The 13,526-nt window shown below is 40.1% G+C and overlaps 1 protein-coding gene across 3 annotated transcripts in view; it reads right to left on the bottom strand.

Moving 5' to 3' along the window:
* Positions 1-904: 904 nt before the first annotated feature.
* LOC113021870 (keratin, type II cytoskeletal 8-like) overlaps positions 905-13,526 on the bottom strand; it is a 76,284-nt gene continuing 63,662 nt past the window's right edge. For all 3 annotated transcript variants that reach the window (XM_026166689.1, XM_026166688.1, XM_026166687.1), the window contains 10 exons: positions 9,980-10,345; positions 5,291-5,499; positions 5,107-5,167; positions 4,546-4,641; positions 3,876-4,040; positions 3,158-3,283; positions 2,931-3,074; positions 2,727-2,803; positions 1,583-1,629; positions 905-1,425 (listed from right to left, as the gene is read on the bottom strand). In XM_026166689.1, coding sequence (XP_026022474.1) covers positions 1,307-1,425; positions 1,583-1,629; positions 2,727-2,803; positions 2,931-3,074; positions 3,158-3,283; positions 3,876-4,040; positions 4,546-4,641; positions 5,107-5,167; positions 5,291-5,499; positions 9,980-10,291 — 1,356 coding nt within the window. In that variant the 5' untranslated portion in view covers positions 10,292-10,345 and the 3' untranslated portion in view covers positions 905-1,306. The remainder of the gene's footprint in view (positions 1,426-1,582; positions 1,630-2,726; positions 2,804-2,930; positions 3,075-3,157; positions 3,284-3,875; positions 4,041-4,545; positions 4,642-5,106; positions 5,168-5,290; positions 5,500-9,979; positions 10,346-13,526) is intronic.

The raw sequence follows: 13,526 nt of genomic DNA, 5'->3' as shown, positions 1-13,526 counted from the left end.
CACACGCACCGATACAGGCTTCGCTCTGTGAGCTTGATACATGCGCTGGTGGGTCAGTGCTGCTGGACCCATCACTAATTTTTGGTATTTAATTGAACACGAGCAAAGCTATTAAATACGGAATAGAAAATAGAAAACGTTTTTGCGTTCCATTCCACGCCCCCGGAAGTTTAATGTAGGACTGAAAATATTGGAAAGATTGTAAAACAGTCAAAAACGTAGCCCTTGTAATAACCGGAAATTTTGACTTATGGGTGGCTTTTTTGTGATTCTAACTATGCATTTTTAATGTGTTGGATAACATTTATATTAAATTGAATGTAGTAATAAAATAGTGACGTCTACAGGCGTGTTTAAAATACGTATTGTGGCAGAACTTCCTTCTATTACTTTGAATCAAACTTTTAACTGCTAGAAGTAGCGACCCTAAACTGGATGAAGCTTGATGGATGGATTGAAAGGTATGTAGTTGTTTGTTTTACTTTGCCATGGGACAAACCTCTAACCTCAGCAGGGGCTCTGATATTTTCAGATACTGTATATTGTTAACTCTGGGTATATTCATTTTAACTGCTAGTGCATGCTCATGCTGTAATATTGTTTGGTCTTTTGTAACAGTGATGCTTAATTACATTGAAAAAGGGGAAGATGGGGCTGACTGTATAAAAATAGCACATTTTTGTGGGTCCTCTGAAATGCTGAGTCTGTGTGTAGCAACGCGACAGAGACATCAATATAAATAAATCAAATGTGATGCATGATTAGCATGGTGTTTGTTATACTTTGAATTTTTTTTTTTTTGCTTTTACAGAAGTTTCAGAAACAGGAAAGAATAAAAACTCACGAACATTTTTGTTTATGATCACTTTATTTTTAAAAGCAACGAAAGAGTAACTTAGCCCCCTCAAACTAAACTACTTCTGTAAATAAAGAAAGTTAATGTTCTTTATAGTAGCATAAAAAAAATCTCTTTATAACCAGCTATCCTAAACTCTAAACTCCAATAGTCGTATGACCTTATGATCTCAGTAGATATTAGACAGTAAATAACACAGCACTCTACCACAGTGGTTATCAAAACCCCATATGATTAAAGCTAGACTACTCAGCACACTAAACTAAACACATTTAAATCCTTAACAGTATTAGAAACTAACAACAAACCCCAGCACTACTCCCACTCGGTTTTGTCATTTACATCATTTGTGTTTCCATTATTCTAAGTAAAGTAATGAAATGTCCCGTGGAGCCCCTCACACATTTAGAGACAGCTTTTAGAAATCAGAGCGGACCAGTGAGTGTGCTCTCAGTGAATGCTGTATCTGCTGTTATCTCTGGTCTCAATTGTCTTTATCAGCAGCTTTGGGGCAGGAGAGCTGGAGGCACTTTGGTAGCCATTAGTGCTTTTAGTACTTGAAGAGAAACCTGAAGAAAAACACATGAAGATGTGTAAAACAGAATTTCATAAAATACAAATTCTCTGTCTTTATTAATGTAACCTCTCAGTCCAGAGCATCAAGGGCTTAGTCATATAAAAACATTCATATTCATACACTAAACTGCCTTAGTGTGTGACACTTACTGTAGTTGGAGATGGGCTGGATGTTGAGGATAGACTGTTGTCCAAGTCTGCAGAGGCAAAAAAGAAACAAAGAAAAGAAAAAGAGGTTATTTATATTTCTACTTTTGTGGACTCTTTAACTCTTCTGTTCCATCCTGGGCTGTAACCATGTGGTGTCAGATTCCCACTCGTAGAGGGCACTCTACCCTAACATTAACCTAAATTCTGTTTCATTTCATCCTGGTGTAGTTCTCACTGATGTCTCTATTATCGCTCTCTGTGGGGTATGATAGCCCTGTTGACCTTGAATTAGATACGCAGAAGAAAATGGGTGGATGAATAAATCATGATAAATCTCCGGCTTCATCTGGGAAACAAAGAGCTGCAAAATGGCTTATCAGCAAAAAGTATAAAAGTCATGAGCACCACAAAGGTTTATCTGGCATTAGCAGAAAGAGCTGAACCTTACAGCATTCACACAATAAAGACAAACAGGAACTAGTTGTTAGCAATACAAAAAACTTTCCATTGGAATCAGATCCTTGTCTGTTTCCACTGTTTCTAATTATTAATTTAAGATTTAAACTACATTATTATTATTGTGGCACACCGACAAATTAAAAAATGTTATTTATTGCAACATTTTCTTTGTATTCAGAGGTTTTCTGAGGGGAAATTTGGGCGCAGGAACAAAAACAGAGTATATAAAAAAATCCAAAAAGAATTTAGCTCCACTGCTTCATTCACTCATCTACAGCGACGTCACATTTTTGTGAAGCTGTTTAATTTACAAAATTATTATATGAATATTTGTATCCATAATATCAATTTTTAATTTAATCACTCTTAGTCTCAGTGCCGGTATGTCGCTGCCAATCTCATTCCAGTAAATCAAGCATCGAACTAAAATTACCTTAATGATGGTCATAATGGTGAAAGTCAGGCTCAAGGATACACACATCCATGCATACTCCATCCATGAGTATGCATAAATAAAGAAATGGTTTATGAAGTAGTTTACATTTAGTCAGAGTCAGCAAACATAAGATTATGCAAGTAACATTGTACATAAGCCCCTTGCAATTTATTCTTATTGGATTGGAAGGATGTATATTCTGGTGAACTCTCTGCAGTGGTAGAGTCTGAATGGAATAACCATAACCACCTGTCCTCCTCTCCTTCCAGCAGCTTCCTGTAGGTGGCGATCTCAATGTCCAGAGCCAGTTTCAAGTTCATCAGGTCCTGCAGGTGAAGACAGAATCAGTTTCACTTCACATAATTTCATTTCACTTATGTTCTATGTTTTCTTGTCTATCCTTTGTTTCTACTTATAGTTTATATTTTCCATCCATGTCTTCTCCTGACTCACCTGATACTCCCGGAGCTGTCGAGCCATATCCTGTTTGGATCTCTGCAGAGCTTCCTCCAGGTCTCTGATCCGAGCTTTGGCTTCTTTCACAGCAAGCTCTCCACGCTCCTCCGCCTCAGCCAGCTGGTTCTCCAGACTGGCACGCTGAAGAGAGGAAGGGAACAAGAGATCATCCATGAGGGACCTGAAATGCATTTTTCTGAGTTTAATGTTGCTTCCATGTGTACCTGTGCTTTGACCGCTTCTATCTCGCTCTGCAGGCGGCTGATCAGTCGGTTGATCTCGGCGATGTCTCCCTTCACGATGCGAAGCTCGTCCCCAAACTGGCTGGCCTGGACTGACATTTGGTCAAACTGCAAATAGAATAGCTGTGAATGGTACGAGGACCGCAAAAGAAAATTATTTCATGTAAAGGAGGGAATCGTGGACGTGCAGTGTTAGCACTGAAGATTATGCCTGGGACCTTTCTGTGTGATGTTTGCCTGTTTTTCCTGTGCGTGTGTGGGTTCTGTCCAGGTACTGTGTCCAAAGACACAGGTGTGAATTGTCTCTTTTTTGTGTTAGCCCGCAATAGACTGATGACCTCTCTGGGTGTACCCCGCCTTTCCATCTTGAATTGGATACATGGTTTCAGACTATTTTCAACCATCGGTTCTGCAGGATGTCAGTGAGCTAATGCTACTGATGTTTTCATCTCAGACACAGAAGCTTTGTGTGGGGCAGCCAGTCAGGAGAAAGTTGTCTTAAAGGGAGAAGAGCTAAAACAGTTACTTTGAGTCCTGGAAAAGCTACTTTTGTACAGTTCAAAATCTAGAACTGGAGCGTGACAGGACACATGTTTATGCAGGGGAACTCTGACAACCGCTTAAATAAGTGACTGTAAAGCGCTTGTGTTGTTAGCGTCACTCCTTTGGTCCAGGGATCATCCTGTTTTCTCTCCTTTACCTTATTCTTGTACCAGGCCTCTGCTTCCTCTCGACTGCGGGCTGCAATCTCCTCATACTGAGATTTGACCTCAGCTACGATCTGCTCCATGTTCAGACTGCGGCTGTTGTCCATCTGCACCACAACTGAAGTATCTTTAATGCTCGCCTGCAGCTCACGCAGCTCCTGGTCAAGTTGAGGGAAATCAAAGAGAAGCAGTCAGTATAAAAACCCGCAAGATCAACTATTGTCTCATGCATCTTCCTGCACTTGTGCCACCCCATGGGAAAAAAGATGATAAAAATATTTTACGTGTTGCTAATATGCTCAGCATATGGAATCACAAAGTTAACACACAAACACACTGCATGTCTGGGCCTGTTTCAGTGATACTTCAGTGGTCTGAAAATCTCTCTGGTGACTTAGTGTGTTTTATTTTTATTAATTTAATTTAATTTATTATGAAGATCTCTAGAGAAGTCAGTTGACAACAACAAATGTTTCCGCAGGTTGGCATAAAAAGCATTTCAAAGGCAGACAGTGTTTTGAAGTTGACTCTCCAGTGAGTCATGATATAAAACAGAACAATGAACAAAGTGGAAATTGTAGCTTTATCCGAGAAACAACTGGAAACCAGAAAGGAAGAGTGTGCAAATCCAGGATTATGCCAAGCATGAGGACCTTTGTTTACCTCCTCATACGCGTTACGCAGGAAGTTTATTTCATCAGTCAAAGCTCCGACTTTATCCTCCAGATCAGCCTTGACCAAATAGGCTGAATCTACATCCTAAAACACACAGGGAAACACACAACTGATTAAAAGACACTGATTTTTGTGTTCAAAAATCCCCTGCACTTGGAGGAAATACTCCTGTTTGAGTCATCAGGAAGAACAATGAGCAGGATTTTGTTTATTCAGATTAAGAAAACTTTGAAGGTATGTGTGCAGACACCAAAATAATGTATTTTGACTTCTTTTAAAGAGCAATTTGAGACCCAAAGTTGGAGCCAGAAAAATTGGGAAACTTATAGTATGAAGTCAGAAATCTTTGCTGAGATTACTGTAATGTCTAAGAAATGACACAAGATGCTGCTCGCACAGCTGCACAGGAAAGTTGCTAAATTATTTATGGATTCTGCGTGTGAGAATACAGGAGAGAAAATCTGGACAATGAGGAAGGACAATAGAGGGGCTTGTATTACTCGCCACACCTGTATGAATGAACATGAACGGATGTGTCTATATGCCAACCTTTTTTAAGATAACAAAGTCGTTCTCCAGGTTGTTTCTCTTGTTAATTTCATCTTCATATCTGTGACAGGGAGAGAACAGGGTATTTTATTACAATAAAACATACACCTGTGTATATCTGTGTAGGTTCTCCGCCATGCAGGTCGTACACCTGAGCTGAAAACTCTAAAGTGTCATTTTTTACTTGTGCTTGTAGTCCTCTACCAGACCCTGCATGTTTCTCAGCTCCCCATCCAGCTTAGTTTTGTCATTGTTGACCAGGTCCATCTGGCGCCTCAGACCTGCCATGTAGGCCTCAAACAGGGGTTCCACATTGGATCGGCTGACCCCCTGACCCTGCAGCAGCTCCAGTTTTGTCTCAAGCATCTTATTCTGCTGCTCCAGATACCGTACCTGGTGAGGGAAGAAGACCCAGATCATTTAGCATTTTCAAAGACACGGTGAAGGTTTGTCATAATGCACTTTTTGTTTCTGATCATCAGGATTGAAGGAACAGCTAGAAAACAAAAGTGACTCTATTATAAGATGTTTATCAACATAACAACTCTTGGAAAGTCTAGAGCTATGTCATTATGTCGTTTGGGTCGATTCAGTCAGGTCTTCCAGTGGGCATCTTATTAGTGGAGCTAATCAAGTTTGCAGATGATACCACTGTGGTGGGGCTCATCTCAGGGGGAGATGAGACTGCATACAGAGCTGAAGTTCAGAGGCTGTCAGATTGGTGTGCAGACAACAACCTGGACCTCAATACCACCAAAACAAAAGAACTGGTAGTTGACTTCAGAAGGAGGAAGTCCGAGCTGCAGCCTGTCAGCATCAACGGGGAGTGCGTGGAAAGGGTCTCCAGTTTCAAGTTTCTGGGTGTGCACATAGACACAGACCTCCAATGGAGCTCTAACACCTCTGCGGTCTTAAAGAAGGCCCAACAGCGTCTCCACTTTCTGAGAATCCTCAGAAAAATGGACCTGAAGAAGGAGCTGCTGACCGTCTTCTACCGCTGCTCCATTGAAAGTGTGCTGACATATTGCATCGGTGTGTGGTTCTCCAGCTGCACCACAGCACACAGAAAGGCACTCCAGAGGGTCATCAACATGGCCCAAAAAATCATTGGACATCCTCTTCCCTCCCTGAAGGACCTGTACAGCACTCGCTGTCTCAAGAGGGCACGCAGCATCCTCCGGGACTGCACACACCCAGGACACCGGGTGTTTAAGCTGCTGCCGTCTGGCAGGAGGTTCAGGCTGCTGAGGTCCCGAACAAATAGACTCAAGGACAGCTTTTACAACAGGGCAATAGCCCTGATCAATGTAAATAGCTGACCTGACTGGATACCTCCCTGGACTTTTTAGGGGGAGGTAACAATGTTTAAAACGATAACAATAATATTTATATTTATAACAAGGTGCAATAATAATTAATGTGCAATAATAACAGTGTGCAATACACATACACTTATTCTTCTTTTTTATACTAAGTTAATATACTGTGTTGTGTTGTTTGTTACGTTGTGATGTGTCATATCGTGTCGTGTTGTGTTATATGTAGTGCCGACGTAGGACAGTTTTTCCAATTTCATTGTACTACTGTACTATGTATGACTGTGCAATGACAATAAAGAGTTATCTTATCTTATCTTATCTTCATTACTCCAAGACGGGCACCAGCTATCCTCTAATTACAGTCTCTGAACTGGACCCATATGTCTGTGCCGTTGATTCCTTTTGGTTAAATAGACCAGTAGCACTCCACCCTCTCGACCAATTTGGGTCACTTCTGCCCCCCCCCCCCCCAAAAAAAAACAACAACAACAACAAATAAACAAAAAAACAAAAAACAAAACAGCATGGCAGCATGGCAGCAGCCAACAGTCCAGAAAGCATTGGTGGCTTCTCTTCCAAAATCCAACTTTTAGTCCAGTTAATTTTGGTGCAGTGGCCAAACTACAACTGCTACAACTTCTATGTTCATACGTAAGCCACCTTTCTTCATAGATGGCAGAACTCTGCACTGATCATTGAATTTAAACTCTTTTAAAGTCACTATTACCCCCAGTGTTTCTTAACATTTGGAAAATGGCTATTACAGCACATAGGTGGATTGTATGGCTCATTGCTCTTTTGTAATGTATTGCCTCATTGCTGTATTACGACACTGTTGTTTTTGCTGACAATTAATTTTTGTTTTTCTCCTTGTTTTTCACAATCTTCAGAAAAATGCTTTCAGTTAATAAATAGAGTTTTTGCTTTTTTCTTAAATAATTTCTGCTTCTACATTGAATCTCTTTAGATTTTCAACTAACTGCTTATTGTTATTAAGAAAATAACCATCTGTTTAACCATTAAAGACTGCAATCATCAGCAGCAGCTCCAGAATAAGGCACAGAGGAATGCCATAGCTCCAGCAGATAACCAGCTCGAGCTCAGTGTCAACACCTGAATATATTCCAGCCCTGTACTTGCCCGGCTCGTGTTTCTTACCTGCAGCCAGGTACATCCAGCGCCTATTATACCTTCCAACACAAAGCCCGTGTTCTGTTCATGACAGAATAACCTCCCTCTGAGACACAACCATACCGTGTCTAGTCTGATCTATCAGGTTACAAATTGAACTCAATGGGACGGAAATGGGACAGATAGCTTGAATATCCAGCATCCCAGTGCCATACATTCATGCAGTAAATGACCATTTAATCTCAGATGTTTAACTCCAACTTTGATGTTCACTGACGTGCAGCTTTAACTGGAGTCATTGTCTTACAACAAGTGAGACGTTGTCTTCCTGATGCATTTCACTAATTACTTCTCTGCATGAGAGAAGCAGCTCACTAATGTTTAATTTAAACAGTTCCTCCTAAGTAGGATTGGATTATAGTTGTCACTGCAAGGTCTGTTTATTTATCAATTCACTCAACTTTGCATTTTAGTAATTGTCCTCATCTGTAAGGGGGTCATTTTACAACATCCAGATTTTAATCCCAGGTTAAGCAGAAATCCAATCTTGGATAAATGAACAAAGAGGGGAAAACTGGGCTAGACATCTTTTAAAAGCCAGGTTGATTCTCGTGAGCTTCTGCAACAGAAGGTCTCTAAGAACAAAGACTCTTTGTGTGGGGGAAGTCACATAAGCCATCTCATTTACAGAGACGAATGGACGGTGTTTCCAAATGTTTTCTATGAACATTCACAATATTTGGTCTTATTCGGTGGATAGACTGTCTGGTTTTATTTTACAGCTCTGCAGAACTGCACACACAAAATATCAAATAAACTCCAAAAGCATTTAAAATGAAGATGTTTTGGTGATCTTTTAGTTTTTTAGCTACAATTTACACACTTTTAGCTACTTCAAGAGGTATTAAATCATTACCTTAGATTTGTCATTGATGTCATTGTTATTGATGTCTTCATTGAACTGAATAAAAATTCTTATTATTTATATGTTTTATTCACTAATTGAATCTTCACAAAAATATTTGCATATTTTTGGGCATAAAGTTCTCTGTACATTTCTTTAAATGTGCACAAAAGTAATAGAGGTACAGGAAATCAGAGAATATCAAAGATTGTTAACAACCTTTCTGATAAACATTCTCTTTGGGAAACTATGTCAACATTCACATAGCTCAAAAAAACAGGAGGTTTATTTTGCACATTTGGACAAACGGGCTTCCGTCCAGCTCAGCTCTCTGTTTCTGTACGCCTGAAGTGAATCTCCGCTGATGTGAGAAGCCAACAAAGCCTCTATTGTGAAAGTGTTACCTACTCCGTGAGAAAGCAGAGATGTTCCCTAAGTAGGGTATCGATGTCCAGTGTTATCACAGGGCCGATTGCTCCTTCTGTGGGAAATGTGTGCAGCCTGTGTCCTTCAGGAACTTCAACAAGGCATCTTCTCATTCACATTTACTCCCCTATTTGCTTTTTCATAACACTTAGAATAGAAACTTAGGGTCCTATATATGCTGCCCACGATAATGTTATTTCTACTTTCAATTAGCCAACAAGACTGCAGCTTTTTCATAACATGTCTAATAAATCCACAGACTCATAAATGCACAATCTTGATATCCTGGGCATGTCAAAGTTCATCTGCATTGTTCATAAACAAGAATTTTACAAATAGCTGCAAAAGCCACGATGATGCAACCTTAAAACAGCTTTTCCACAAATGTATTTTTAAAAAAAAAATGTGTAAGTGATTACTGCTGCCAGCCCAATAATGTTTAACCATCTCCTATAAATGTTCTCCTGTAAATTTGGACAAAACTAAACAGCAAGAAGAAGAGACTGATCTGAACTTTAGACTGAACACAATAAATAAGAAAAGGCTTAAAAAATTCTAATACTACAAATTAATGGAAATAAATGCACAATATTGGTGGTGAGAAAAGGGATGAGTCACAAATACACAAAATGAAAAATAAATGTCATTTAAAAACTTGAATGAAATATAAAATTGTAAAATATACGCAACTAATGCGGAACCTGGCTGAACACTTTATATCTTTATAACAGTTCTTTGAGCTAGACAGTGTTATGTTCCTCTGCTGCATGAAAAACAAGTGTAAACTGAACTTGCTGTAGATAATTAGTTTGAAATTGGAATAAAACAGTAGCTTAATTTCCTTTTACATTGAGTCAGTTTTTCATTCAAACTGAAGAAGTTACAGCTGAAGCTGCTTGAGCTTTTTAGTCCTCGTAGTAGTACCACTCTGAAGTAATCTAAACATAAAGATGCATTTTTATACTTTACAGCTGTGTGATGTTTAGATAAGAGGAATGATAAAACTTTGAAAACTATAATGTATATTTTCTTCATAAATGATCAAAATACTTAGTAATAATTTCCGAACCAGCCTCAGCAGAGGTCCCTTTACCTTATCTATGAAGGTTGCAAAGCGGTTGTTGAGGCTCTTGATCTGCTCCTTCTCGTGGGCTCGGCTCATGGACAGGTTTGGATCGATCTCCAGGTTAAGAGGAGCCAGCAGGCTCTTGTTGACGGACAGGGATGCCAGCGGAGCCCCCAGGCCGTGGTGATGCCCGTTGGTGCCCGCATACAGAGAGCTGCTGCTGAGGGAGATGCCACTGAAACCTCCCTGAACTGGACCGAAACCACTCAGCCTCCTGGAGCCGCTGCTGCTCCGAACTGAGTTACTGGAGCTGATTCGCTTGGTACGACTCAGACTCATGATGAAGCGAGATGGAGGATTAGATGAAAAACAGCTGATAAATGTTTGGATTGGCTGGAGATGACAGAGAGAGATGATGAAATTTGAATTGGACTGAGCAGAAAATGGACGACAGAAGCAGAAAGAGAAGTGAAACAGGTGAGTGCAGGATGTCTGAACACAGTAAGGTGTCTCAGGTGTCTCATGACCATTTAAACCTCCCCAGGGTGGAGCCAGAAGAGGAGGAGAGAAGCAGGGACACAACAGAGCTGTGGTGTAATATATCCAGTGTTTACAATTTAAGGCCAAAAAACTCTTAGTTTACAGCATTTTAACAATCTAAAGAGGAGACGAGACTCTGGACAAATTGTGAACTTCCCCTTTTGCTGACGTGACACACTGAAAACAAAAGGTCAATCTTCATGTTTTTGTGTCAGTTTTCCTACTTTTTTTCTCACTTTATTGCCTCGAGAAGGTTAACTGACCTGAGAACATGTTGGTGTTTCCATAGTTTCAGTGGCCCAAACATTGCTAATGCAGCAAGCCAGTTATACGTGTTAAAGTGTTGATCTCTAATGTAGTTTTCTTCTTTGACTTACTACTTCAAATTAAATATATAATTTGGGTCAATTATGAGATTTATTGAAAATAATTTAGACAGCTGTTTGTTCTAGTTTCATAACTGGTGGGAACGTTAACTCGGCTGTTGAAACTGTGGTGTCAGTGGTTTGTCAAGTCTCATTTCAGACATAGAAAGAGGTCATCGGTTGGAACATAGAGCAACACTGAAGTACATTGCTGTGTTCTGTGGTCTTCTAAACCTGCTCAATATAAGCGAGACGTGGTGACTTTTACAGAAAGACAAGCAGAAAGGATGGTAGCCTCATGCATCTTGCTGCACCGTGCATGGGCATCTTCACTTTGCTGCGATGCTTCCTGGCTGAGGACCTCTATAACATTATTACATCAGTACTTATTATCAAAGTATAAACTATTAGCAGACAGACAGGAGTGCTGGAGGGATATTTTTAGAACTGAACCTTTTGTGAAAGTAGAAATATCTCATGAAGAAAACACCTAAAATTCACAGAAAAAAAAACGTTTGTAGTCAATATCTGAAAGTGAAATTAAAATATCAATGGAAAAATTAATGTGGTGAGTTGGCAGAAAAACTGGGTAAAGTTTGTATGTTTGGTCAACCAAGTTTTCTCATAGATATTAACCTGAAAATAGTGGAGCCTGGAATTCATTTCCATTCACTTTTATGTAGTACCACATCACAAAAACAGGATATTGGAACGTAAAAGCCCTGAACCTTTATAAGAAAAGACACCTAAACAATGAAACAATCTTCTGTCAGCACCTGGTGACAGTGGGAAGGAAAAACACTTTTAACAAGAAGAAACCTGCAGCAGATCCTGGATCAGGGAGGGCCAACCATTTGCTGTGAGCAGCTGAGAGATGAGAAGAAAGAGAAAAGGAAGCACAGGACGACCGGCTGACCTTTTCATATGCCACTCTAACTCCTCTGTGTCACACATTTTAGCCAAAGTGGTTGGTAAGAAAAACCTAATTTGTTAACATGATCACAGAAGTTACATAAGGTTACTTGGATACTTGCTTATGCTAGCTCTGTTTCCACAAATGCACAGATTTTAACTGATTTCAAAGCAGTGAGGCAGAACCAGTGGCATCTTGTTCAGCCCTCTGGCCTCACAGATAGAATAAATAAAACATTCTGTAAGCTAAACACAGGTTATTATGATCTAAGCAGCTTACAGGCTGGAAAAATAAAGTCCCATCGATTTTGCCGTTGCTGCTGACTTCCAGACAGTTGCCCCAACCCCCAACGATGCCGGCCTTCTGCCTGGCTAAAGGTAGGACTCCAGCTTAGTTGCTGGCCAACCCTGTCAGTTTGTGTGTCCAGAGTGATTCAGTCACTGTCACCACGGCTGGTGTCACAGCCTGCCACCTGTTTTGTTCACCTCCAGCCTTGCCTCCAGAAGGTCACCGTTACTGCTGATTCCAGCCCTCTGTCAAACCATTGTCTCCTCCCACTTCTTCGCCAGTCTCCAGAAAAGTCCTGTTTCTTCTCCCAACGCCAGCCTCCAGAGTTCCTCTATTTCAGTCACTGGCAAGCTGGTTGGCTTCCGGATTACTTGATCTCACTGTTGGCCTCTGCAGGTGAGCGTCTTGGATTGATTTTTGAGTTTCTAAGTAACAGCCATAAAGCTCAGTCCTTTAGTTAATGCCTTGGGTCCTCCTGTGCCTGCCACACAGATGTACCCGACACTTTCCTGTTTAGCTGATAGGCTCAGTCACTTCTTTGTGGTCACACTGAATAAAACATTAAGTTTATTTTCTAAATTTCATCATGCGATGTTTAAGAAAGGAGGATTGTCAGTGTTAAGCTCATTGGCTAATGACTTGTGACTGACAAGTTGAGCAGACCTAATTTTTTTTAATCTTGAAATGTCAAAACAAGATTTCAGAAAATTGTGGTGGTTACATCTGCTTTTAATGCTGTCTGTGTTTAGCACCATGGTTTCCTGACAGTTTTTCACGAGGCCAGAGGTGTATCCACAATGCACCTGTGCAAAAACCCTAAAAAACATGCTAGACTCTAAGTTTGACAAGCTCCAGGCTGTGTTGAGAGGATACAGGCAAGCTCACGACAAAACCCTTAACGCTACTGCTGGAAACTGTGGTTTAGATTCGGTTTAAGTGTTGCATCATGGCGCTCTGCACCAAAGAACATTTCTTTGTTCTGTTTTTTTTAAACATCCTTCACAGTCACCTTAAATTCATTTGATGTGGCTACATATCTGGTGGTATGCATGAAGAGAGAACACAAGAGAGAACAGTCAATAGCAAAACCTCTACATGCCCATCCCCTTTGACAAAGTTCTTATTTCCACAACCTCACTTATCAGAAAACACCAATCAGATTGTGATCTGATTATGATCATGCTGAGTCATTCTGTGTGGTTGTGTTTGCTCAGAGTTTCATTTTAAATGCTGCTCTCACCTTTTGTAATGTTTACAGTTACACCCTTATTAATTTAGCTTTTGTTTCCCATGTTTTGTCCAAAAAGCATGCAAAAAGGACAATGCAGATTTTTTCTTTTTTACATTGCTTTAAAAGACAAATGAGCTTATTGAACATGTAGATAGTTACACTGATTTAAAAAAAATCCCTATAAACATAAAAAATGTCCAAATCAGCATCTACATTTTTCACATTGATACTAGTACA

The sequence above is a fragment of the Astatotilapia calliptera genome, chromosome 5, assembly GCF_900246225.1.
Source record: "Astatotilapia calliptera chromosome 5, fAstCal1.2, whole genome shotgun sequence".
NCBI lineage: Eukaryota > Metazoa > Chordata > Actinopteri > Cichliformes > Cichlidae > Astatotilapia > Astatotilapia calliptera.
The sequence above is the reverse complement of the archived record's forward strand: the minus strand, read 5'-3'. Positions and strand labels throughout refer to the sequence as shown.